This window comes from Culex quinquefasciatus, chromosome 2 (assembly GCF_015732765.1).
Source record: "Culex quinquefasciatus strain JHB chromosome 2, VPISU_Cqui_1.0_pri_paternal, whole genome shotgun sequence".
Taxonomy (NCBI): Eukaryota; Metazoa; Arthropoda; class Insecta; order Diptera; family Culicidae; genus Culex; species Culex quinquefasciatus.
The window spans coordinates 137,087,800-137,115,784 of record NC_051862.1 but is presented as its reverse complement, the minus strand read 5'-3'; the positions used below and the strand labels follow the sequence as shown (position 1 = coordinate 137,115,784).

Below are 27,985 nucleotides of genomic sequence, written 5' to 3'. Positions count from 1 at the left end.
ATGCAAAAACAAGACAGCGCGTCCCCGTGGTCAGCGCACTAATGATGCCATTATTTAATTATAATAACCAAGCACCCAAGCACACAAACAGCGAAACAATAGAAATGAAAATGAGCATGCAAAAACAAGACAGCGCGTCCCCGTGGTCAGCGCACTAATGATGCCATTATTTAATTATAATAACCAAGCACCCAAGCACACAAACAGCGAAACAATAGAAATGAAAATGAGCATGCAAAAACAAGACAGCGCGTCCCCGTGGTCAGCGCACTAATGATGCCATTATTTAATTATAATAACCAAGCACCCAAGCACACAAACAGCGAAACAATAGAAATGAAAATGAGCATGCAAAAACAAGACAGCGCGTCCCCGTGGTCAGCGCACTAATGATGCCATTATTTAATTATAATAACCACGCACCCAAGCACACAAACAGCGACACAAAAGAAATGAAAATAAGCATGCAAAAACAAGACAGCGCGTCCCCGTGGTCAGCGCACTAATGATGCCATTATTTAATTATAATAACCAAGCACCCAAGCACACAAACAGCGAAACAATAGAAATGAAAATGAGCATGCAAAAACAAGACAGCGCGTCCCCGTGGTCAGCGCACTAATGATGCCATTATTTAATTATAATAACCAAGCACCCAAGCACACAAACAGCGAAACAATAGAAATGAAAATGAGCATGCAAAAACAAGACAGCGCGTCCCCGTGGTCAGCGCACTAATGATGCCATTATTTAATTATAATAACCAAGCACCCAAGCACACAAACAGCGAAACAATAGAAATGAAAATGAGCATGCAAAAACAAGACAGCGCGTCCCCGTGGTCAGCGCACTAATGATGCCATTATTTAATTATAATAACCACGCACCCAAGCACACAAACAGCGACACAAAAGAAATGAAAATAAGCATGCAAAAACAAGACAGCGCGTCCCCGAGGTCAGCGCACTAATGATGCCATTATTTAATTATAATAACCACTCACCCAAGCACACAAACAGCGACACAAAAGAAATGAAAATAAGCATGCAAAAACAAGACAGCGCGTCCCCGTGGTCAGCGCACTAATGATGCCATTATTTAATTATAATAACCAAGCACCCAAGCACACAAACAGCGAAACAATAGAAATGAAAATGAGCATGCAAAAACAAGACAGCGCGTCCCCGTGGTCAGCGCACTAATCGGAGTGGACAAATATTTGAAATACATTTTTTTACTAATACATGAAACTTAAAGCCAAATTGAAAACCGTACAGTAGAAGGTTATCTCTTCGATCAATCCCTTTTCCAAATCAGTACAAGTTTCGAACCCTACTACTTGGCTATCATAAACTCCCAGGCACTCATGAAACCTTCGCCAACCAAATGCGCGACCTTCCCCGACTGATAACAACACTAGCGTAGAACCGTTTCGTGTCCCCATCGCCACCCGAGGAGCTTTTCTGATAAGATTAGATATTATCGTTATCATAGGCACGAAGGTGCAGCACTCGGCGCTAGGTTGGGTCTTCATTAGCGGTTCATGATTCGAGAGTGATAGTTGCGTGAAGTTTTGTGTGCAGAGGTTCGTTTAGTGACCATGTTTCTTAATTATTGATCGATTAAGCATTAAAGTAATTAGTGTTACACTGGTCGCAAAAAAATGATCCGTCCGTCGTCGTTGATTCGAGACGATGAAGACCGGTTACCGCAGTTCCAGGCCAACGCGAACAACATAAGGAAAGGCAAGTGTGACCAACGCAACGCCTTATCTGCTTCACCTGCACTACTCTTAAGTACGATGGTTTCCTACGGGGAACCGTCCTACGCGGAGGTCGACTGTAGCAGGTTCTTGCGCATATTTGCTGATGACGAAATGTGACCAAATTCCAGATTCGATCGATTGCGGCATCCGGGCCTGCGGTTGGTGCAATGGACCCGGTTGTCAACGGTTGGGCACGGCGACGACCTTCCTGGTGATTCTGTCGCTGGCAGGCTTTGTCCAGGGTGGCATCGAGGCGTACTTTCGCGTTTCGGCCCATCAGGCCGCCAACGAGCATGATTTCGATCCGGTCATCGTGGACTGGCTGCTGGTGACCAGTGGGATCTCGCAGGGCGTCTTTGCCCTGCTGGTGGCGTACTGGGGCAATCGGCTGCACCGGATCTCGTGGTTGGGGGGAATTTTCATGCTGCAAGCGGTGGGACTGCTGCTGCTCATCATTCCAACGCTGACTCACAAGTATGTTATCAGGACGGAGTTGTGTGTGTTTTGTGATATGGAAGAGCGCGCGCGGTTTATCGCGATTTCTGCGAAAGGTGTTATCTTTTGATGTATAGAGAGTCCTGGGTGTGTGAAACAATTCATGGTGTCTTGTGGACGAAAGGTGCGTGGTCTGGTTTGTTGTGGTTGGTTAGAAGTGATGTTCTACTTTCACTTTCTATGCATTTGCTAGTTGGGAAATGCTTGATGAGTCATGATGCCAACTACGTAACGTACAACTCGATGAACATGTGTTCAGAAGATCAAATTAAATTTGGAGAAACTTGCCTCCATCAATCATGTCAATCAATTCGGAAATTTAATCCAGAGCAACATGTTGAACCAAATAATAATCTGATTTTTTGCTGCAAGCTTAAAACAAGTGTAACAATTTGCCATATATATTCTTTATTTTTTTTATCTTATCCAATGCATTCCATTTTAATTCGACATGATAATTAGATTGGAAACAAAAAATCAAATCAAAATCAAATTATTCGCTCTACAGCATTGCCTTGGCGTTCTCGATTGCGAGATTCCTACTCGAAACTAGGTGTCCGAAGGCTTGATTGTTGAGGAAATTGCAAACCTCTTTTTACACCTTAGCTTCCATCCACCCCGGGATTCGAACTGACGACCTTTGGATTCGAAACATTTTTTTTTAAATTAAATTTCATTTCTAACACATGTCAGTTAAACTTTCTTCAAATATTTATCTAGTCATTTTGAAAATTGTTAATTTCATAAAATCAGAGCTAAGCTTACTATATCGTAGAGTTTTGACAGATTGATCAATGAGCAAAACGAGTTTTGATACTTTCAAGGATTGAATGTTTTTGGAATGATTTTAAACTTGATTCCATAAACAGTAATCTTTTTTAATGCCTAAAATCTGGTAACGCTATACAATGCGCAAAGTGTTGGCTCAGGGAGTTATTACACTACGGCAAACAAACAAACTCGCACTTTTTGACAGTTGGCCAGTTTGCCAGCTTTGTTTGTTTGCCTGGATTTGTTTACACAAACGTCAGTCTGCTTACATTTTTCCTTGTTTGCGTGTTTGGCAAACTGTCAAACACAAAAAGTGCGAGTTTGTTTGTTTTTTTTTGCGGTAGTCAACTGTTTGAGATGCTAGCTTTTTTTCTGATAATTATGTTATTACTCCTATCTAAGTAAGGTTTTACATTTCTTGCCAGCTTCGATTTTTTAACATAATGTGGTTGTTGTCTGAAAAAGTATATAAAATGTAAAGTATAAACAAATGAAAACCAGAAATGCTTAATAAGCGACTAAGAATAAATGAGTTATGGCGGAAGTAATGTATTTTTCATCGAAAACAAAACACTTCAAAAGTTTTAAAAACTCTGCCGTTTTCCGTTACTCAACTGTTTAGAACGTGTAATTTCAAAAGAAATTTAATGACCTTTCGAATCTACATTAAACCAGAAGGGTAATTTTATCCTTTAAAACTAATTTTTAATTTTATTTTCTTTTCAAAACGTTTTTTCTTAAAATCGTGATGGTTATAAGCAAACCCCTTATGTTTATATATTATTTTTTTGTAATTGTCTGCTGTACAACTTTGTAGAACATTGTTATACTTATAAAAAAATGGAAAGTTAGAAAAAAAAGGAAATTTCAAATGATTGTTTTTCTAGATAAAAAAATATTACCCTTCTGTGTAACGGAAAATGGCAGAGTTTCAAAAACCTTGTTAGTGTTTTATGATGAAAAACGCGTTATCCATTAGGACAAACTGCTGTGTGAGTTGGTGGAGAATGAACCAACTAGCAAGTTTATAAATAGAAAATATTCTTTTTGCAATTTCGCCGTGAAACTATTTACTTTTCCTGTCATTCTTGAACGACGAAAAAGCCTACTTTTCTGTACCAAAAATAACAGAATCGAATAGCAACACTTTTCAAAATAAATGCTGAAAAGTTCTACTTTTCAGCACTCAAATGGGTGCTGAAAAGTTGAACTTTTCAGCACTTGTTTCGAAAAGCAACACTTTTCAATTTTTTTTTGATTTAAACGATTTATTGACAAAATACATGAAAATTTGACATAAAATTTCACTCAGTGTGTGTTTTTTGGAATTGCAAAAAATGTTGCATGGAATTCGTTGCAAAACTTGATTTTTTCAGCACTCTTCGTATTTATCCAACTCGGTGAACCTCGTTGGATAAATGTACGACTCGTGCTGAAAAAATCCTCTTTTTGTAACTTGTTGCATAAACTACTATTATTTATGTACAAGTGACGCATGACCTCTCTAGGTTAAAGTCACGTTAATGAAATAAACAACAACTTTATTTATGTACAGCTTGGAGAACCATGCTTCTCCGTTGAATTTGATCCTAGTTATTAGGGGAAATTCTCGTATGATTGGCAGGTTTAGCTCTCGCTCCTAACTCCATCCAATTTGCTGATTTTCACTGTTTAAACAACTAATTTTGCAAAACTTTTGATAGAAACTTGCTTGCTCACTTCTTATTGAGCTATTTATCACTCGATTTCAGTTGAAAACGCGTTTAATTAGCTTTAATTGAATGTCAAAGTTCTGACCTGCCAACATTAGAGGCACGCTGGAATTAGATGCTGTTCCCCTATTGTCATGTAGACGCATGGTGCTTGGATTTGTTTTATGAGTTTGACAGATTTTACAAAAAATGATCTGCTGAACAAATCGGTAAACTGTCGAAAATCAAAACAACATTAGTTTCTCCATATACGTACTCTAAATATATTTAAAAATCTTTTTCTTGAAAAGGAATTTTCTGATCGATGTGGTGCGATTGGTAGGATTGTAGTTTATGAACAGTACACGATAATTCAGAAAACATTATTACTACTAAAAAACTCCCCGTTTACCTTTCCGATGAGTCATAATTTTGTATGATTTGGCAACCCTATTTCAAGGTATGGCCACTTGAGTGATATTTATGTAATTTTTCGAAGCCGGTTCTCAGTATTGAGGATAATTAAATCCGTATCTAACATGAATACCTACATCGTTAGATAGGTAACTGAAATACCTTTCCAAGAAGTTTAAAAGAAATGAAGAAATCAAACATTTTGATGATCGAATAGTCTTATCTTTAGGTTCCAGACCTGCAAGACCCGCGTGGACCAATTGAGACTCGTCAGTTACATGCTCGGCAAATACGGCGGAAAGTGAAAATCTTTTTTTATGTATTCTAAATTATTTTGAACCGTCCCTCGCTCCTAACCTGGTCACAGCACCTAAACGGACCTAATAAAAATAAGTAAAGAATAAAAAAAAAATGGTCTTATCTTTTGCGTTCTAAATAAATAATTATAACGCGAAAGTGAGAGGAAGGAATAAACCACGTAGGTGTATTCAGTAAGTTAATTAAATGAATTAACAACAAAGTGAAATCAAAAGTGAGTCTCACTGGGGTCTCTTTTATCAACTGTCTAGCACACTTTACATAGCGGAACTTTTTGTTGTTATGATTTTTCGCAACCTCATCGTTGTTACGTTAGGCACAACTCTCGGTGCGATTTTTTTTTCGTTTATGTGTAAACAAAGCTGATAATCGTTTATTTTTTTAAACGTTGAGGTCAAGTTCACTGCATCCCTCTCGCGCAGATAATACCAGTTTAGTGACTTTTTTTAACTGTTGGATCATTCTGGAACGTCGTTTAATTTGTTGGTTTTAAGATTTAAATCTTAATTAATTTCTGGCTAATTCCAGCTCCTCCGAACCGGGCACCATCGCAGCCATCCAAGTGGACAACGTGTGCGTCCTTGAGCAGTCAGCAGAATTGCAGATTGAGCGCCCTTGGAGCATTACGACGCTGGTGTTGCTGTTCGTCGCCCAAGCCGTGATTGGAATCGCTAATATTGCATTTTACTGCTTCGGAATGAGCTATTTGGACGACAATCTGAAGGAGCATCAGAGTCCTGGTTATATTGGTGGGGATTTTTTTGGATGTAACTTAAGATTATTCTCAAATAACTGTGTCCTTTACTCAACAGGTTGCGCTCTGGCCACCCGAGTCTGGGGTCAACAGTTTGGACTGGCGATCGTAATAGCCGTGAGTGCCACGTCCCTAAGCTGGTGGCTTGGCTGGGTCATCCTGGGCCCAATAATCTTCATCCTGGGACTCCTGTTGGGACTGTTCCCAAAACGACTCCTCTCCACGCTGGTTCGTCAAGCCGCAGACGACATCATCGAAACGGCCACCAACAACAGCACCCAGTCGCTGGACGGAGCAGGTCACAAATGGCTTGCCGACATCAGTCTAGCGCCCTCCCTCAAACGGGTCTTCACCAACGGTATCCTGATCTTCAACGTGCTCGCCCTGGTCTTCATCCAAACCGGTCTGCTCAACTTTAATGCACACGAGCAGAACTATCTGCAGTCGCAGTTCTTCCTGCCCACGTCCAACGTCAACGGACTCAACGACGAGTGGACGTCCCGGCTAATTACGAACCTGCTTAGGCCGCCCGTTGTGGCGCTGGCCATCGTGCTGTCCGGGTTGATCATCGCCAAGGCGAACCCGAGTCCGAGGTGAGTAGAAGAGGTGTTTTTTGTTGTTTTAAAAATCGGTGCGTAACGAATGGGAGGTTAAAATTAGAAATGGATCATTTGACTGAAGACTCGAACAATTAGAAATTTTCTGGAGGTGCGGTACGTGAAACACCTGGATCTTCTTTTTTAGCTTTCTAAGAATTTTAATTGCTTTTGTTTATATGTTTTACTTGTTTTTTTTTTTTTTTCATTTGAGCAGTTATGTACATTAACGCAAATCAATTTTTCGTTGAATTATTTTTTTATTTTAATGACACACGCAGTTTTTTAATGTTCAAACAAGCCATATAAATCTCCATACAAATTTGGGGGTAGACCATACAAAATTCTACGTATATATTCGAACATTTGTATACAGTGAAACCTGTTTTTACGCGGTGCGTTACGTTTTTCTAATTTGTCGATTCCTCTGCAACGACGAAACATTTTTCTACAAAACACTTTTTGAAGTTTGCAAAAATATTGTATGGTTTAAGAGAAATCTTCAAAACAACTCTGTATAAAAAATGGTTTCTCTGATCGATTCGCTGTCTTCGGCAAAATTATAGATTCAGAAAAAGCTGAAAAAATCTTTGCAGTTTTCTTTTTTTAACATCGTTTGTCCAACTTTTGGTTGCATAGAACATTTTTTTCAAAATTTCAAAGCGTCGTTACCATTTTAAAAGGGCTAAAAATGTATAATAGTCGACTTTCTGGTTGTCGATTTTCGCGTTTTCAATATTTCTCCACTTGTCAATGTTTTTTTGCAAGTTCCTTTGAATTGCATACTTTTTTTTTTTTTTTTGAATTAAATATACTTTATTGAATCTTTTTTATAATAATTACATTTGGTTTACATAATAAGTGGTCAGCTGTGGCTCTTCAGCTTTAGTTTGCTTTTCGTGATTTAAACACTGTTCATTTTCTTAACTTTAAAAGTATATGATTTATCATTTTTGTAACACTAGGTACAATGAGGAAAAAAAAATGTTAAGAAAACATAACCTAACCTAAAACTAACTTAATCTTACCATAAACTAAACCAATCCTTGAATCAAGGGGTATTCAGAAATAGCACATTTTTCCCTGAATTTCAAACATTTTTCTTGAATCTTCTGATCCAACATTTTTACTTCTGCTAATTCATGAACCTCACTTGATCTTGTCCAGCCAGGAACATTCAAAACCATTTTGAGTACCTTGTTTTGGACACGCTGGAGCTTCAATTTATGAGTTCTAGCGCAACACTCCCAAACAGGTACTGCATACTCAATAACGGGGTAAATTATTTGTTTGTAAACTGCTAGCTTATTTTTCAAAGATAGCTTTGATTTTCTGTTAATTAAAGGATACAAACACCTGATGAGAATGCTGCACTTGTTCAATATTTTGTCTACATGCTGCCGAAACAATAGTTTCGAGTCAAGTATGAGACCTAAATAGACAACTTCCTTTGACCAGGGTATTGAAACATCATTCATTTTAATCAAAACATCATCCTTTGGGACAAATCTGGCCGATTTGGAAAGTGGAAAAATGATGGTTTGAGTTTTGGCTGCATTTATGCGAATTTTCCAGTCGCCAAAGTATTCGGAAAGAACGTCAAGACCCTTCTGAAGACGGCCAACTAAATATCTGGTTATTTTACCCTTATAAATAACGGCAGTGTCATCAGCAAAAAGTGACAACACACCATTACCAGGAAGAGTAGGCAAATCAGATGTAAAAATATTGTACAGAAGTGGGCCAAGAATACTTCCTTGGGAACCCCAGCATCAATGTTGAATAATCCAGAAGCAATCCCATTCAGAAAAACCCTGAACGATCTCTCCGAAAGATAGTGCTGGATAATTTTGATAAGATACATTGGAAAACCGTATAAATACAGTTTATGTATCAAACCATCATGCCAAACATTGTCAAAAGCCTTCTCAACATCCAACAAAGCCATAGCAGTTGATTTAGACTCAAGCTTGTTCTGCTTGATGATTTTAGTTACTCTCGTGAGCTGATGAGCAGTATTATGTCCCTTTCGGAAGCCAAACTGTTCATTCAAAATTATATTATTATCGTTGGTAAAATCCAAAAGCCTTGAATAGATGACCTTCTCAAAGAGTTTGGACAGACTACTCAAAAGACTAATGGGACGATAACTTGTTGGCGATGTTGGATCTTTTGAGGCTTCAAAATTGGTATGACTTTGCCCAGTTTCCAATTGGTGGGGAAGTAACCAAGTTGCAAACATTTATTGAAAATATTGGCTAGATGTTGAAAGAACTGATCACTCTGTTTTTTCAACACTAGATTAAAATGTTATCAAAGCCTGGAGCTTTCATATTTTTCATTTGTTTAACTGCAACTTTGACTTCCTCACCAGAAACATGGGAATCTGCAGGAAATTCAAAGGTAGAGTCATTGATTGTTGAAATACTATTGGCAACTGATGTTTCTTTACGGCTGGTCATGGAAGCGCCAAGATTATGTGAACTAACAAAATGAAGCCCAAGTGCATTTGCCTTTTCCTCGGATGTAATCAAAGGAGAATCCTCAACAATAAGAGGAGGAATAGGCTTTGGTTTGTTTTTAAGAACTTTTGAAAGTTTCCAAAATGGTTTTGAATAATTCCCAAGCTGGCTTACATGTTTTGAAAATTCTTGATTTCTGATATTGTCAAGTCGGTCTTGTATGATTTTGTTCAAATTGTTAACTGAAATCTTTTGTCATAGTCCCCAGTCCGTTGATATTGTCTCCTATAAACATTCCTAAGTCTAATCAAGTGTTTAGTATCTACGTCAATATCAGTTACCTTAAAATTAACAGGAACCTCCCGAACGTTGGCAGCCTCTGCTTGGTTGATAGCCTGCTGGATCACCTCCAGCGAACGATCAATATCGGCAGAAGTTTCCGGGTGTTGATCATAGTCGATGTTGCTGTCGACCACTTGCTGAAACTGCTGCCAGTCAACGTTGTGGTAATCTTTCCGGGTTGGTTGCCGCTGCGGAGTAACGGAAGCTCCAACCTCCACAACCACCGGATAGTGATCAGAACTCAACTCTTCAAACACCTCAGGATGAGCCACGTTCTCAGCCATATTGGTAATGAAGAAGTCGATGATTGAGTGATTCCCAGACCGAGCCACCCTCGTTGGACGATCCGGACTCACAACGTTGTAGTATCCGTTTTGCAGATCGTTGTGCAGAATCACTCCGTTCCGATTCCTCCTGCTGTTGCCCCAAACTTCATGCTTCGCGTTGAGGTCACCAGCGATGATGTACTTTGCGCTCCGCCGTGTCAGCTTCTGGATATCGCTCTTCAGTTTTGCTGCTGAACCATCTCTGGCATTCACCTGACGTGGACAGTATGCAGCAATGAAGAGTACTGGGCCAACCGAAGTGGGAATTTCCACCCAACGGCCTCGATGATGTCCAGCTTAAAGTGTGGCAGCCGGCGTGGCTTGAGATCACGATGAACAGCGACAAGCACACCTCCTCCTCCAGAGGTGGTCCTATCGAGCTGCGTCGCGATCTTGTAGTTTTGCAGATAAACTTTTTCACCGGGCTTCAGATGAGTTTCCGTGATGGCAGCTACGTCGATCTCCTTCTCGCGAAGAAAATCCACCAGCTCTAAGTTCTTCCTCCTAATGGAGCAAGCGTTCCAATTCAGCAGCTTGAGGGACCTACGATCCATACTGGATGACGAACGAGGTCAGCACTTCAATCTGCTGGGTCTTGGTTTTGCATCCACGCAGTGCAGCGGACATCTGTTTGAAAATATTGAGGAGTTCGGTTGAGGTGTAAAGATCATTACCATTTTCCTCAACTGCTGGTTCTTGGGTTGGTCTTGGCTCCTGGCTGAAGCCCGGTGGTGGCGGTCTCGGCTCCTGGCTGGAACCCGGCCGTGGATGATTCATCTCAGCTCTCTTCCTGGGATCCAACGGCAACGGTGCCAAGTTCGGGACCTGGCGTCGCGGTTGAAGAGGTGGAAAATTTTGCTCCACCAGGGCTGGAGGAGTTCTACGACGCTGAGGCTGATTCTTCGTCGATGCTTGCTGCCGAATTTTCACGAACTCAGCTCTCTTGGGGCACTTTCGGTCGGTTGACGAGTGCTCACCGTTGCAGTTGAGGCACTTCACCAGCGAATCTTGGATGCACTGGGATGTGATGTGCGCATCGGTACCACATTTGGCGCAACGACGCTTCAGGTGGCAGTTCTTACCTCCGTGCCCGAAACCCAGGCAGTTGAAGCATTGTGTGACGTCACGATGCACTGGTCGGTATCGCTCCCACGACACGATAATGTTGAAAACCGCTCGAATTGCCTTCAGCTCAGGAAGCGTCGTCGATCCCTTAGCCAAATGCAGCAGGTAGAGCTGGTCACGGTACTTGATGTCTTTGTTGCGTCGGCTCATTTTGTGCACGGCCAACACATCCAGTTTCAAAACTTTTAGCTCGGCAGCTAATTCCTCCACTGGCATGTCGTACAGACCTCTGACGACGATTTTGAACGGCTTATCCATGACGACATCATGGGTAAAGTACTCCGCCTCGTTTTCGGTCAAGTAATCCTTGACCAGTTGATAGTGCTGCCTGGATTGCACCAGCACCTTAAATCCGTCCTGACACAGACGAATGTTGCCTTGGACTTTCCCAGACTTGATGAGTTCAACCAGCCCCGCACGAAAGTCGATCGTTGCTGCTGATTGCCGCACATAAAAAGGAGGCAGTTTCTCCTTTCGCTGTTTCACTTCATTCTCCTTTGCTTCCGCTACCTGGTCCTCGTCAGGCAGTCCAGCAAACTTGTTGTTCTTCAAAAGCTGCTCCTCGTGCGATGAAGAGTTCTCCTCCTCCTCATCCATCGGTACAGTACCGTCGCTCTTTTTCGTCTTTTTGCTGTTCGATGTCACTTCCAAAAGCACCTTCCTTTTGGAAATTCCCGGTTTTTGGCCATCAGTTGAGGCCTCAACCTTCCTTTTGGAAATTCCCACTTTTTTGCCTGCTTGAGCCGCAGGTAGGGCAATATTGCCGGCGTTTTGCGCCGGGACGCGACGAGTCATGTTGATTCAGACAACCTTCACCAACGAATGCTCGGATAACAATGAATTGCATACTTTTCTTTGTTGTTTCTCGAAATTCTCTTTATCTCGATGGTCCCTTGGGCTGTATTTGTTTCTAAAATTCTCTCTATTTGCCAACACGTTGTTTTTGCATGTCAATGGTTTTTTTTTTTCTTCACAACTTATTTTTATTAGGTCCTTTTAGGTGCTAAGACCAGGTTAGGACCGAGGATCAAAAGAACAACAAAAAATAAATAATAATAATAAAAAAACCGTAACTGAATTAGATGATCATTTCCTCGTGCCATCTCGTGGGTCTCGTGGCGCAGGGGTAGCGGCTTCGGCTGCCGATCCCGATGATGCTATGAGACGCGGGTTCGATTCCCGCCTTATCCACTGAGCTTCTATCGGATGGTGAAGTAAAACGTCGGTCCCGGTTTCTCCTGTCTCGTCAGAGGCGCTGGAGCAGAAATCCCACGTTAGAGGAAGGCCATGCCCCGGGGGGCGTAGTGCCAATAGTTTCGTTTCGTTTCCTCGTGCCATGTGTCAGCAAGTGTGCGATCACATCAATCTGTTCCTCAGCCATTTTCATTTTACTTTAATGGCTGTATTTTGCCCCTAAAATGAGAAAAACTAAATATTTGAAAAGCAAAATTGTTCAGCAAGAAATTTTCTAGACGATGATTGTATTGATTCCAAAGGGATTTTTTTTAAAGAGAACTTCGCAATAATTTCAGTTTTTTATTTCATTTTTTTGGATCATTATAAATACAGCCGGGACCATGGTGTAGGAGTAAGCGTGGTTGCCTCTCACCCAGTCGGCCTGGGTTTGATCTCAGAAGGTCCCGGTGACATTTTTCGAGACGGATGGGGAAGTAAATGTTGGCCCCGGTCTAACCTACAGGTTAGGTCGTTAGCTCAGTCCAGGTGTAGGAGTCGTCTCCCTGGGTGGAGTCTCTGGTAGACAGTTGGACTCACAATCCAAAGGTCGTCAGTTCGAATCCCGGGGTGGATGGAAGCTTAAGTGTAAAAAGAGGTTTGCAATTGCACAATCAAGCCTTCGGACACCTAGTTTCGAGTAGGAATCTCGTAATCGAGAACGCCAAGGCAATGCTGTAAAGCGAATAATTTGATTTAATTTTTTGATAAATACAGAATATTGCTAATGGGACCCCAAGCTATGGGTCCCATTAGCAATATTCTGTATTTTAATGATAGTGAATGTTGTATAAAAAATGTATTTGTATAACAATGGAACAATATTTTCATACAACGAAAAAAATCAGAAAAATAGCTTAAAACTCGCGATATGCGATTTAGATTACCAGTTTTAAACAATTTTTACGATTTTTTTCGATGTATGAAAATATTGTTCCATTGTTTACGTTTTTTAAATTTATTGTTGAGAATCGGAACAAGGGATGTTCATCCAAGAGAGCCTTTTTGAAATGAGCTAAAAGAATTATGTGAGTGGTAGTTATTGAAAAACTGCCAACACTTCTATAAGTTAGAGGTACTTAAGTACTACAGTACTTAAGGGCATTTTATATAACTTTTTTGTGGCCAGATGTTGTAAATTTGGTTGCAAATGAGTTCCGGGTCTGCCATTTTGTACCTGATTGGCAAGAACTTTCTGATGATCTGGCAACACTTTTATAAAATATCGGAACTAAAGTGAGATTTTTTTAGCTTTTCCAGGATGGATGTAGGAAATTTTGTTGAAAAAGACTCAAGGATCCACATTTTTGGACATATTCAAATTACCTTTGGATGATATATTTTGATGGTTTGGCAACAAAGTCATAAGATTGGAACTTAATTAGGTGGAATATATGAACAAATAATAATAATAATATAATAACTTTGTTGAAAATTACTACCGAGACCACGTTTCTGTGTATCTAGGATAAGTATTTGGAAAACCAAACCGATAAGTTATAAGATTTGACCATCTGGCAACACTTTCCTAAGATATCGTGAGTTCTATAAAACATTATATATTAGAAGATCTTTTTATTACATTGTTTGATAAGTATTTCAAGACTTGAATTCCTTGTAACAATTATTAAACATTAATTATTTGGCAAACTTGCCTAAAGATATCGTGACCTAAATGTATTTTATTTTATAAAACCGAATGTTACATATTTTGTTGAAAATAACTCTCAGAACCACTGTTTTATTGTCACTGAACAAAAATATGCCAGCATTGACAGCAAATGATTTACCTTTACCGTTACCATAAAATATAAAAATAATTGAACTGTTGAAGTAAAAAGTATTTTTTCCTATCACCCATGAAGAGTATCGGGGCAGCATTTACAAAGCGGATTCAGTGGCTGTTTCTTAACTTAATATTAACATGATACGGTTAATGTTAACATTCCTTAGGTTGCCTTCCCTAAGTGTCGTGATAAGGTCCAACTTGTGATGATACGCTACCTTCCCTTTACCAAGAAATCGAAACCCAGAAGACCCAGAAGGTAAAAGATCGCCAGTTGTGTTGGTCCAGCCGGGATTTGAACCTCGATCTACCGCTTGCGAGGTGAAAACGTTACCGGTGGGCTACGTGGCTCGGTATAACTTTTGAAGTTCCCCATAATTTCACATTAAAATTGAAATTTGTGTGATTCACAGATGAACTCACAACAAAAAGATTCACCGTTAACAACAAACTATGGGAAAGTAGTTTGCGGTGATAGCTCGAAAGTTGCAAGTCACCCTGATGTCTATTCAAATAGTCTGGGAAGCCCCCTCGGTAAATCATCAAAATGTCACATTTCGGCGAAAAGCTAAAAACTGCCACCTACAATTATCACTTCACCACTTCACTACAGCTTCCATATATTAGCACATATTTCGCAAGAGCCGGTGCAAAATTCGTTGTGATTTTCTAACGGAAACAGAACGTTTATCTCGAAGCTGGGTAGCCCATAATTATTTCCAATGATTTCGACGAATCGGTCACGCTCGGGAAGTTTACAAACACTGTCACGGATAAACTGACTGCCACGCAGTACCAGAAGCGACAGACAATTTCAACAGGCCATCACTCGTTGAACAGTCAAGTGGTGTATCACTTTTGCAACATTTATTCAATTTATGGAGCTTCAGCTGGTTCTGGTGAATTCCAGCGATTTCTCCGCACTTTTTTTGTCACTGCAACACTCGCGTCGGAGATCATCGCGTAAAGGTTATATTTTTATCTGCGGTTTTCGAATGAACACCTCAAAAACGAGTTTTTCAACAAATTGAATTAAAGAGAGAAGCAAGAAAAAAAAGAACATCCAAGACCGAATTGGTGTCGCGTTACCTGTGCTCTGTTCGGTTCTGAATCGCCGCGATTTTTCTGTGCTAATCAACGCAACGAAGAACACGACGCGGATCGTGTGGACGGCACCGAGTCTAATCGGAGACTAACTCGCTGGTGGCCGTTACTTCCAGCGAGAGCGGCGACTAACGTACGGTGATCGTTGATGCTATGCTGTATTATGGTAGTACTGCTGACCTACAGAGCTTTTATTTTTTATTTTGACGGAACGCGGCGTTCTGGGGGAGGAGGTTCTCTCTTTGCAAACAGGTTTTTTTTTGCTGCAGAAAGTCACATTAAAAATTATTTGAAAAAAATATAAAAAAATCTGATGCAGCGAATATCCACTCAAAGCTTCATTAAACAGCAACTTACTTTTCGCAAGTACTTGCTACTTTCGAAGGCAAACTACATGCTTTGACTAAAAAGGGAAATCCCACTTAAACAACTATTTTCACATTTTGTTTAATTGACACATTTATTGTAATATACATGTGCTGATTTAAAGAGTCAGAAAGTCCAAAAATATAATTATTTTTAATTTGAACATTTTAACAGAAGTAAAATATGCAAAAAATGTAATCAAATAGTCAAAACCAACCCAATTTCGCTTCTCTGTGCTGGTCATCCTAGGCCGGTCGAAGCCATGTGCCACACTGGCCAGGTTATCGGCTCGTCCATCCGTCGCGAGAAAAGAAAACGCTCGGCGATTTATTATTTAATCTGGTGGCGGAGTGGATGCTGCTGACCAGCAGCGCGCGCTCTCAGTGTGTTTGGCTAGAGTGCGGTTTTATTACCGAGTCGTTAGAACTTGTTTAAGTCACGTGACGCGGTATAGTACCTTGTTTGGTAGTGGGATGATAGTTTTAGATTTAGAATTGAATTATTTTAGGCGAATCTGTGTGAAATTTGTTATTAACCGATTTTTAAACAATAAATGATATGGCTTGAATTTCACTGTACCTTTACAATTAATATTCAATAAGATTTATAGCTGTATGAATACTATGTATACTATGAATAAACTAGATAATTTCACATTTTTGAAATTAATACAAGCTTCTTTGGTTTGGTATATTTGATTTTATTTTAGCGTTTTATAACTTAGTTATGGTTGGTAGCAGAAGATAAAGTTATTTGTGTTTATTATTCCATTGACTAAAACTTGGTGCGGTCCTTTCCAAGGAAGTCTTTGCATCATTGGTTTAACTTTAAAAGTCACCCCGCAGACCCAATGTAACCTCCCGACACAATGTCACCGGTAATGGATATCCTTTAAGGTGTCCATAATATGAGACAATGTTCCAAAACCTAATTATTGTTTTCTTGAGTAATCTCAGCCGTTGGCCAAATATTAGCAAAATCTTTTATCGTTCACCGATTGATATTCAAAAATAAAGTTTGTATAAAAATTTATGAAAAAATAACAATTTTCCGCGAATTCCGGATTATAATATATCCAGGGGTTATTTTTGAAAAGAACCTACAAGCTTTTATGTTTTCATATGTTTTTAGGACATATCCAAACAAGGTAAAGGCATTAATTTGACTTATGAAGCAAACTTGTAAAACAAAATACCGAACCGTAAATTCCCTAGCGATCTAAATATTTTTTTATCAAATTTTATATATTTTTGGAAAGACTAGTTATATTTATGATTTTTGATTTAATAAATAATATCATTTTAAATTATTTTTCATGAAACATTTTTGGCAAATCAAGACAAATGCATCGAATTAAGACAGCTGTTTTAGTCATTGTTTTTGCATAATGTTTCAATTATTTTGATTGATTTCGGTTAAAACAGGAACAGAGCAAAACAATTAGTACACCGATCTCCAAATGAACTGTTCTAAAATCTCCTGTACCCAATTAGACTGTAGTCCCGATTTTCCCCTAGTTGGCGGTAATGACCTTAAGACAACTTGATTAATAGTTTTATACACAACATGCATGTCTAAACTTATCCAAAATTTAACTGTTATAATTTTATTTGTTGTCTTTTTATTTGTTATTTTAGACATTTAAAAAGAGGCTTTTGTAGTCATGACAAGTAAACAAAATGTATTTATAAGAGACTTATTTAATTTGAATCAGATTGGATATGATACAGAATAACAAACCAAAGCTCAACAAAGAACAAAAATAATCTTTCAAACTATCTAAAAACTGCTATCCTTTTTTAGGTTGAAGTGTAGATTACCATCAATGAATAGTATTGAGCTAATTCTATGATTTTAAACTTGAATAACATGCACATATAATGAAAACATAGATTTAAATACTGTTTTAAAAATTTCCCGGGATCCCGGGAATTCCCGGGATTTCGAAAATATTTTGCCCGTTTCCCGGGAAATTCAAAACCCGGGAAAATTGGACGCCCTACCTCCATCCAAGGTTCCGTACAATTTTAACAGCTGTCCATAAAACTTCAAATCCAAAAAAAAATATTGGAATGTCACGGTCAATGCTTGAAAAGGGATCTGTCACTGAATGGGACTTCTCGGAGTTTCTGTCAGCGATCATTCCCGAAAACGAAGTCATGATCGTCATTGCTTGGCGACGGTCGGTGAACGTAAACACAAAGATGAAACTTAGAGTACCGTAAACGTCTCAAAATAAACCTAAAAATGAACTTCTCACAGAAAGCTCGTAGATCCACCTACATGTATACCTATTGACTCAGAATCGAAAACTAAACAAATGTCTGTGTGTATGTGTGTCTGGATGTATGTATGTGTCAAAATTGTCACTCGTTTTTCGTCCGGATCTCGCTTCCGACCCATCATTGGATAGATAATCAAAAGACCTTTCAAACAAGTCGAAAATATTGAAGATTTGGCAGCCCTGTCTCAAATACTGACCATTTAAGTGATATTTATGTGGTATTTAAATGTCAAATCTTTTGGTTTTAGTTGATTACCAAAACATGATTCATGCTATATTTAAACGAGTTCTTGGTCTTTTATGCAACCTATTTAAGGTACCAGTGAGGAAGGAACCAGCCACACAAGGAGATTAGGCTAGTTTTCAAAATTTAATATGCTAAAAAACCTCCAAAATGAAGCACATAAACGTCATATTCAGCAAAAGCAAAACAGTAAAAAAAAGTGTTATAAACTATTGTTTGTTTTCCTAGGTCAGCAATAGAGGAATTCCAGTATTTTAATCAATTTAATTCAAAACTCATTAACGACAGTTGATAATTGCAGAAAATTATAATACATGGCAAATGCTTAGTAAATTCTAAATAACTTTTTCAAAACAACCAATCCTGTACATAGGACTTTTTGAAAATGCATGCGAGAATTAACTTGTTTTTGCGTTTAACTTCATGGTAGTGTTGAATATTGTCTTTTTGCAATTCCGTCGTGAAACTTCTTACTTTTCCTGTCATTCTTGAACGTCGAAATAGCCTACTTTTCTGTACCAAAATTAAAAGAATCGAATAGCAACACTTTTCAAAATAAATGCTGAAAAGTTCTACTTTTCAGCACTGAAATGGGTGCTGAAAAGTTGAACTTTTCAGCACTTGTTTTGAAAAGTAACACTTTTCAACATTTTTTTTATTTAAATGGTTTATTGACAAAATACATGAAAATTTGACTTATATATTTTTTTTTTTTGAATTAAATATACTTTATTGAATCTTTCTTATAATAATTACATTTGGTTTACATAATAAGTGGTCAGCTGTGGCTCTTCAGCTTTAGTTTGCTTTTCGTGATTTAAACACTGTTCATTTTCTTAACTTTAAAAGTATATGATTTATCATTTTTGTAACACTAGGTACAATAAGGAAAAAAAAAATGTTAAGAAAACATAACCTAACCTAAAACTAACTTAAACTTACAATAAACTAAACCAATCCTTGAATCAAGGGGTATTCAGATATAGCACATTTTTCCCTGAATTTCAAACATTTTTCTTGAATCTTCTGATCCAACATTTTTACTTCTGCTAATTCATGAACCTCACTTGATCTTGTCCAGCCAGGAACATTCAAAACCATTTTGAGTACCTTGTTTTGGACACGCTGGAGCTTCAATTTATGAGTTCTAGCGCAACACTCCCAAACAGGTACTGCATACTCAATAACGGGGTAAATTATTTGTTTGTAAACTGCTAGCTTATTTTTCAAAGATAGCTTTGATTGTCTGTTAATCAAAGGATACAAACACCTGATGAGAATGCTGCACTTGTTCAATATTTTGTCAACATGCTGTCGAAACAAAAGTTTCGAGTCAAGTATGAGACCTAAATAGACAACTTCTTTTGACCAGGGTATCGAAACATCATTCATTTTAATCAAAACATCATCCTTTGGGACAAATCGGGCCGATTTGGAAAGTGGAAAAATGATGGTTTGAGTTTTGGCTGCATTTATGCGAATTTTCCAGTCGCCAAAGTATTCGGAAAGAACGTCAAGACCCTTTGAAGACGGCCAACTAAATATCTGGTTATTTTACCCTTATAAATAACGGCAGTGTCATCAGCAAAAGTGACAACACACCATTACCAGGAAGAGTAGGCAAATCAGATGTAAAAATATTGTACAGAAGTGGGCCAAGAATACTTCCTTGGGGAACCCCAGCATCAATGTTGAATAATCCAGATGCAATCCCATTCAGAAAAACCTTGAACGATCTCTCCGAAAGATAGTGCTGGATAATTTTGATAAGATACATTGGAAAACCGTATAAATACAGTTTATGTATCAAACCATCATGCCAAACATTGTCAAAAGCCTTCTCAACATCCAACAAAGCCATAGCAGTTGATTTAGACTCAAGCTTGTTCTGCTTGATGATTTTGGTTACTCTCGTAAGCTGATGAGCAGTATTATGTCCCTTTCGGAAGCCAAACTGCTCGTTCAAAATTATATTATTATCGTTGGTAAAATCCAAAAGCCTTGAATAGATGACCTTCTCAAAGAGTTTGGACAGACTACTCAAAAGACTAATGGGACGATAACTTGTTGGCGATGTTGGATCTTTTGAGGCTTCAAAATTGGTATGACTTTGCCCAGCTTCCAATTGGTAGGGAAGTAACCAAGTTGCAAACATTTATTGAAAATATTGGCTAGATGTTGAAAGAACTGATCACTCTGTTTTTTCAACACCAGATTAAAATGTTATCAAAGCCTGGAGCTTTCATATTTTTCATTTGTTTAACTGCAACTTTGACTTCCTCACCAGAAACATGGGAATCTGCAGGAAATTCAAAGGTAGAGTCATTGATTGTTGAAATACTATTGGCAACTGATGTTTCTTTACGGCTGGTCATGGAAGCGCCAAGATTATGTGAACTAACAAAATGAAGCCCAAGTGCATTTGCCTTTTCCTCGGATGTAATCAAAGGAGAATCCTCAACAATAAGAGGAGGAATAGGCTTTGGTTTGTTTTTAAGAACTTTTGAAAGTTTCCAAAATGGTTTTGAATAATTCCCAAGCTGGCTTACATGTTTTGAAAATTCTTGATTTCTAATATTGTCAAGTCGGTCTTGTATGATTTTGTTCAAATTGTTCACTGAAATCTTTTGTCATAGTCCCCAGTCCGTTGATATTGTCTCCTATAAACATTCCTAAGTCTAATCAAGTGTTTAGTATCTACGTCAATATCAGTTACCTTAAAATTAACAGGAACCTCTCGAACGTTGGCAGCCTCTGCTTGGTTGATAGCCTGCTGGATCACCTCCAGCGAACGATCAATATCGGCAGAAGTTTCCGGCTGTTGATCATAGTCGATGTTGCTGTCGACCACTTGCTGAAACTGCTGCCAGTCAACGTTGTGGTAATCTTTCCGGGTTGGTTGCCGCTGCGGAGTAACGGAAGCTCCAACCTCCACAACCACCGGATAGTGATCAGAACTCAACTCTTCAAACACCTCAGGATGAGCCACGTTCTCAGCCATATTTGTAATGAAGAAGTCGATGATTGAGTGATTCCCAGACCGAGCCACCCTCGTTGGACGATCCGGACTCACAACGTTGTAGTATCCGTTTTGCAGATCGTTGTGCAGAATCACTCCGTTCCGATTCCTCCTGCTGTTGCCCCAAACTTCATGCTTCGCGTTGAGGTCACCAGCGATGATGTACTTTGCGCTCCGCCGTGTCAGCTTCTGGATATCGCTCTTCAGTTTTGCTGCTGAACCATCTCTGGCATTCACCTGACGTGGACAGTATGCAGCAATGAAGAGTACTGGGCCAACCGAAGTGGGAATTTCCACCCAACGGCCTCGATGATGTCCAGCTTAAAGTGTGGCAGCCGGCGTGGCTTGAGATCACGATGAACAGCGACAAGCACACCTCCTCCTCCAGAGGTGGTCCTATCGAGCTGCGTCGCGATCTTGTAGTTTTGCAGATAAACTTTTTCACCGGGCTTCAGATGAGTTTCCGTGATGGCGGCTACGTCGATCTCCTTCTCGCGAAGAAAATCCACCAGCTCTAAATTCTTCCTCCTAATGGAGCAAGCGTTCCAATTCAGCAGCTTGAGGGACCTACGATCCATACTGGATGACGAACGAGGTCAGCACTTCAATCTGCTGGGTCTTGGTTTTGCATCCACGCAGTGCAGCGGACATCTGTTTGAAAATATTGAGGAGTTCGGTTGAGGTGTAAAGATCATTACCGTTTTCCTCAACTGCTGGTTCTTGGGTTGGTCTTGGCTCCTGGCTGAAGCCCGGTGGTGGCGGTCTCGGCTCCTGGCTGGAACCCGGCCGTGGATGATTCACCTCAGCTCTCTTCCTGGGATCCAACGGCAACGGTGCCAAGTTTGGGACCTGGCGTCGCGGTTGAAGAGGTGGAAAATTTTGCTCCACCAGGGCTGGAGGAGTTCTACGACGCTGAGGCTGATTCTTCGTCGATGCTTGCTGCCGAATTTTCACGAACTCAGCTCTCTTGGGGCACTTTCGGTCGGTTGACGAGTGCTCACCGTTGCAGTTGAGGCACTTCACCAGCGAATCTTGGATGCACTGGGATGTGATGTGCGCATCGGTACCACATTTGGCGCAACGACGCTTCAGGTGGCAGTTCTTACCTCCGTGCCCGAAACCCAGGCAGTTGAAGCATTGTGTGACGTCACGATGCACTGGTCGGTATCGCTCCCACGACACGATAATGTTGAAAACCGCTCGAATTGCCTTCAGCTCAGGAAGCGTCGTCGATCCCTTAGCCAAATGCAGCAGGTAGAGCTGGTCACGGTACTTGATGTCTTTGTTGCGTCGGCTCATTTTGTGCACGGCCAACACATCCAGTTTCAAAACTTTTAGCTCGGCAGCTAATTCCTCCACTGGCATGTCGTACAGACCTCTGACGACGATTTTGAACGGCTTATCCATGGCGACATCATGGGTAAAGTACTCCGCCTCGTTTTCGGTCAAGTAATCCTTGACCAGTTGATAGTGCTGCCTGGATTGCACCAGCACCTTAAATCCGTCCTGACACAGACGAATGTTGCCTAGGACTTTCCCAGACTTGATGAGTTCAACCAGCCCCGCTCGAAAGTCGATCGTTGCTGCTGATTGTCGCACATAAAAGGAGGCAGTTTCTCCTTTCGCTGTTTCACTTCATTCTCCTTTGCTTCCGCTACCTGGTCCTCGTCAGGCAGTCCAGCAAACTTGTTGTTCTTCAATAGCTGCTCCTCGTGGACGAAGAGTTCTCCTCCTCCTCATCCATCGGTACAGTACCGTCGCTCTTTTTCGTCTTTTTGCTGTTCGATGTCACTTCCAAAAGCACCTTCCTTTTGGAAATCCCGGTTTTGGCCATCAGTTGAGGCCTCAACCTTCCTTTTGGAAATTCCCACTTTTTTGCCTGCTTGAGCCGCAGGTAGGGCAATATTGCCGGCGTTTTGCGCCGGGACGCGACGAGTCATGTTGATTCAGACAACCTTCACCAACGAATGCTCGGATAACAATGAAAATTTGACTTAAAATTTCACTCAATGGGTGTTTTTCGGAATTGCAAAAAATGTTGTATGGAACTCGTTGCAAAACTTGATTTTTTCAGCACTCTTCGTATTTATCCAACTCGGTGAACCTCGTTGGATAAATGTACGACTCGTGCTGAAAAAATCCTCTTTTTGCAACTTGTTGCATAAACTACTATTTGACAATCTTTTTGACACTTTTGAGGAATACATTTTTTTTTGCTGGAAATGTACATTAAAAATGGTAATATTCATCAGGGAATGATGACAGATTTTGTGTCAAGAAAAAAAAAATGCATCAGGAACTGGTAAATTTTCATCAGTTTTTGATGAATTTCGTTTATTACTCAAAAAGGGGTAATATTCTACCAACCAAATTTTCAACTTCCAAAATTCAACTTTTTTCTATGTGTAGAATCAATTTTTTTTAATGAATATTGTTGCGCGTCAGTATCGTGTGAACTGACTACAAACATCTATATCTCCCTACACCCTACAAAAATCTATATCACTAGGTGACGTAGAGATCTCTGCGCATTCTAGATAGATGTTTACTAACATACCTTCCAATCCCCGAGGTTAGCAAGGTACCGGCCAGGAGCCCCTTATCTTACTGGATAGTATTACACGCTCATCGAAAGATGAAAACATTGTGTCTCCCGTGTTGGAATATTGTAACCGGATGAGAGTCTAGTGCTATCATATGTTTAATTACAGTTGAAAAGCAAGATAAGCGTTGTGCAGCCATGCGGAATTGTGCGAACTTTATTGCTAATGAGCAATTCTCTACGGAATCGGTCTTTTTTCTTCAATTTTATTTTTTTATTTTTTAATCCGACTGAAACTTTTTTGGTGCCTTCGGTATGCCCAAAGAAGCCATTTTGCACAACCGGACCCTAAGATGACAGTTTCCGTGAGTTGCACGTATTCACCGACAGATGGCAAGTGGGCCTCGTCGGAGTCCGCCCAACAAATACGCAACTCAAAATTTGTATAGTAAACTTTTTTTTTGTGACGGCTTCTGCGGCACGCTCACTTCAACTGTTCTAGACTAATATTTGAACATGGGGTATCTCTTAACAAGTTTTAAAAAAATGATTCCGGAATGCTTATTTTGTGGTTTTAAACCAAAACAACTCAAAATCTATAATTATTTACACTATTCGCCTTTTTCAAAAGTTTGGCTAGATAATATTGAAGGCCACCATCTTAGGCCCACTGGGCCCACAAAACGGGGTACGCTCAGTTTGTATGGGAGCTGTCAACATGCTCCCGGGCTGATTTTGCATCATTAGTTTGTCCATATAATTTTCCATACAAATTTGGCAGCTGTCCGTACAAAAATGATGTATGAAAATTCAAAAATCTGTATGTTTTGAAGGAATGTTTTTGATCGATCTGGTGTCTTCGGCAAAGTTGTAGGTATGGATACGGACTACACTGGAAAAAAATAATACACGGTAAAAAAAATTTGGTGATTTTTTTATTTAACTTTTTATCACTAAAACTTGATTTGCAAAAAAAAAACACTATTCTTATTTTTTTAATTTTGTTTAATTTTTTAGAGGACATAAAACGCCAACTTTTCAGAAATTTCCAGGTTGTGCAAAAAATCATTGACCGAGTTATAATTTTTTTAATCAATACTGATTTAAAAAAAAATCGAAATTTCGGTCGCAAAAATTTTTCAACTTCATTTTTCGATGTTAAATCAAATTTGCAATCAAAAAGTACTTTAGTGAAATTTTGATTAAGTGCACCGTTTTCAAGTTAAATCCATATTTAGGTGACTTTTTTCGAAAATAGTCGAAATTTTTAATTTTTTTTAATTTGTGCACATGTTTGCCCACTTTTGACCAAAATTTTTTTAAAAAGCTGAGAAAATTCTCTATATTTTGCTTATTCGGACTTTGTTGATATGACCTTCAGTTGCTGAGATATTGCAATGCAAAGGTTTAAAAACAGGAAAATTGATGTTTTATAAGTCTCACCCAAACAGCCCACCATTTTTCAATGTCGATATCTCAGCAACTTATGGTCCGATTTTTAATGTTAAAATATCAAATATTTGTGAAATTTATCGATCTTTTCGAAAACAATATTTTCAAAATTTTCAAATCAAGACTAACATTTCAAAAGGGCCAAACATTCAATATTACGCCCTTTTAAAATGTTATTCTTGATTTGAAATCTGGGAGAACTGCTCTAATTCGATAAGGTTGCGTAGCATTAGGCAACTCGGCGGTAAAAATTTTGGTCGTAATTCTATATGACTCAAAAGTTGTGGGTTCGGTCACCTAAAACATAACTGGAGTTTTTTTTTTATATATAAAAGGTTCAATAAACAAAATTTTCGTTTTTTGTTGCTTTTCGGGTGTTTTTGCAATTGCCTTGGGTTTTTTTTTGAAAAAAAAGGAAATTTTACACCTGTCCACTTGTTTTGCCATCATTCGTTTCCAAAATATCTAAGTATTGACGAAAATTTTATTTTTTGCGAAACATATTTTTTGCTGTGCTGTACATTGGAATTTCATAAAAATACAGAACAATTTTAAACAAAAAAGAAAAATGCATTTTAAGGGAACCTTATTTGGATACCTTAGCGAACAGTGAAAGATTTACTTTAAAGTTGAAACTAAATTGATGCCATCATCATGTTACATACATTGCCAATGAAAGTTTTCGAACTAAGCTCTGAACAAATCACACCCGTTCATGGAATCAATCTTCCATTGATCGACATTCACTAATCGATCTAGCTCGATTCTGGAATCTCATTCATAATGTTACGTACATTTTAATTGCTCCACTCGTTGAATCCTAATTGATCAGTTGAAATTTTGCTTTCATCTTTGCAGAAAACTTGCCGGCTGGAACATCTTTGTGGGACTTGTAGCCGTCGGTTTGTTCATCGGTAAGGCCGTCATTCATAGGCACTCCAGATCAATCCGCTTAGATAACCGCTTCTTTTATTGACAGCCTTCATTTTCATCTCTTGCGACAACGAGCGCATTGCCGGCGCCTACCGGGGCCGTCTGACGAAGCCGTTCTGCGCGTCGAACTGCGTTTGTCCGGAAAATGTTCCCTTTTCGCCGGTTTGTCCCCAGGATGGCGTGTTTACGTTTTTCTCGCCGTGTCACGCTGGCTGCCAAAATCGAACCGAAATCAACAACGTCGTTGTCTACACGGACTGTTCCTGCGGGGTTGATATTGAGCACGTTCTGAGCGCGCCCGGGTTGGCCACGGAGGGTTCTTGCGGAAGTTCGGACTGCCAGCGCTACTGGATCATCTTTCAGGTGTTGAGTGTGGTGGTTTCGATGCTGCTGGCTTCCGGGCTGGTCGGGAAGTTGATCATTTCGATTAGGGCCGTGCTGCCCCAGGACAAGGCGCTGGCACTGTCGGTGGAGTTGACGCTGGTCGGGTTGGTGGTTTATTTGCCGGGAACGGCGGCGTACCAGGCGATTGCTAGTGAGTTGGGAAAAACACGTGTTTTTGCAAGGCAATGAAATAAAAATATGTTTTCAGTTTCGGCCTGCCAGTTTTGGTCATCCGATCAACGAAGATGTTTTATCCACGAGTCGCCTTTCTACGGAACTACGCTGAACATTTTGACTGCGGTCTTGATAGCGGTTGGAGTTCTGTTCGATATCCTGGTGTTTTACTTTGTTCGAGATCTTCCGCTGTACGGTGATGATCCCGAGGATGCATACAGGTAATTGTTTCTAGACATAACTATTTTCGTACAGAGGCCAATAAAAATTAAAACACCATGCGCCTCCTCTCAAAGATTTCGAGCTTAACGATTTGATGGAGCCGCATGGTCTTTCCATCCTCGCAATCCCTTTTGAACAAAATAACAAATGATTTCGTTTCGCCAGACCAATCGAGATGCGCCTGATCACGGCCCAAGCCCGGAACAGTTCCCGCCAGACGGCATCCCCCGAAGCCGAAGTTCAACCGTTCGTCACCGAACAAGACCTGCAACAGCAGCAACCAACCCTCCTGCGAACATCGTCATTCACAGCCCAGGACATAACCCCGGCCATTCCATCAATACAAAACACCCAGGACAACTACCCCGCCCGATCCCGGTCCATTTCCCCGGTCGCTGGTCCATCCGCCATGTACGCCCAGGTTGTGCGGAGTCTTCCGACGAGAAACGCCTCCAGCGATTCGGACGATCAGTTGGACTTTCGACCGGCGAGGAGCGTTCCGGTGGATGGCGACGACGAAGACGACGATACGGATTACGAGGACGTAAGGGCGGGCAAGGCCAACGGACCACTGCGGGACTATTCTGGGATGAATCCGGCGTCGTTTGGGGCTGGTGGCGTGGGGGCAAGATCGCTGGAGTCGCCACAGTCCAGCGTTGTTAGCAGTCCCGGAGGGTTTGGAGGGGCACCGAGGACGAAGAATCGGGACGGAAGACCGATGAGTCCGGAGACGGACTTTTGAGCGAACAGTTTGAATGCAGTAAATTAACGTAGGTTTTACGGTAGACGATAAGCAAATAGCTGTAGAACACATAATGACATGTTTAGAACACACAGTGCCATACATTTCAATGCCGAATAAGTATTTAGAACAATAAAATAAGAATGCTTTGCTTTGGTTGACAAACCTCAACCGTTACGTAATGTTTCAATGTTCCTTGGTTGAAATAAACAAATAGCAATAAGCGAAAACTGTATTTTACTTGTTTCCGTTTTTGGCGGGTCCATGTAGAGAAGCAATGGACAAATCCAACCAAAAGAAATTTTCATAATATTTTGTTGAAATTGAAACCTAAACGAATGTACCGTCAGTGGGGTGACTATGGGTTAACAAACGATGTGGCTCTCGTTATTTCTAAATACAGTTTTGATGATATCAAAGAACTTTTTACGATAAAATGTT

The 27,985-nt window shown here is 40.0% G+C and overlaps 2 protein-coding genes across 3 annotated transcripts in view; one reads left to right on the top strand and one right to left on the bottom strand.

The window, feature by feature from the left end:
• Positions 1-15,306, bottom strand: part of LOC6037875 (solute carrier organic anion transporter family member 74D) — a 63,897-nt gene extending 48,591 nt beyond the window's left edge. Inside the window, exon 1 of one of the 2 annotated variants that reach the window (XM_038257841.1) lies at positions 15,168-15,306. The gene's annotated coding sequence lies outside the window, so the exon portion shown is untranslated. Of the gene's footprint in view, positions 1-14,664; positions 15,124-15,167 lie in introns of those variants that run through there. The other variant, XM_038257843.1, reaches the window with a different exon arrangement.
• Positions 1,519-27,779, top strand: LOC6037874 (solute carrier organic anion transporter family member 1C1). Its single transcript, XM_001847688.2, has 8 exons — positions 1,519-1,745; positions 1,894-2,239; positions 5,983-6,203; positions 6,267-6,801; positions 25,948-26,003; positions 26,069-26,557; positions 26,615-26,801; positions 26,968-27,779. The coding sequence occupies exons 1-8, from the start codon at positions 1,664-1,666 to the stop codon at positions 27,542-27,544; spliced, it is 2,493 nt and encodes an 830-aa protein (XP_001847740.2). The 5' UTR covers positions 1,519-1,663; the 3' UTR covers positions 27,545-27,779.
• The last annotated feature ends 206 nt before the right edge of the window (positions 27,780-27,985 follow it).

Coding starts and splice junctions, on each gene's coding strand:
- LOC6037874 (XM_001847688.2), top strand. CDS start 1,664: ATGATCCGTCCGTCGTCGTTGATTCGAGACGATGAAGACCGGTTACCG. Junction 26,004..26,068: donor AGCCGTCGGTTTGTTCATCG/GTAAGGCCGTCA, acceptor TTTTATTGACAG/CCTTCATTTTCATCTCTTGC. Junction 26,558..26,614: donor GGCGTACCAGGCGATTGCTA/GTGAGTTGGGAA, acceptor ATATGTTTTCAG/TTTCGGCCTGCCAGTTTTGG.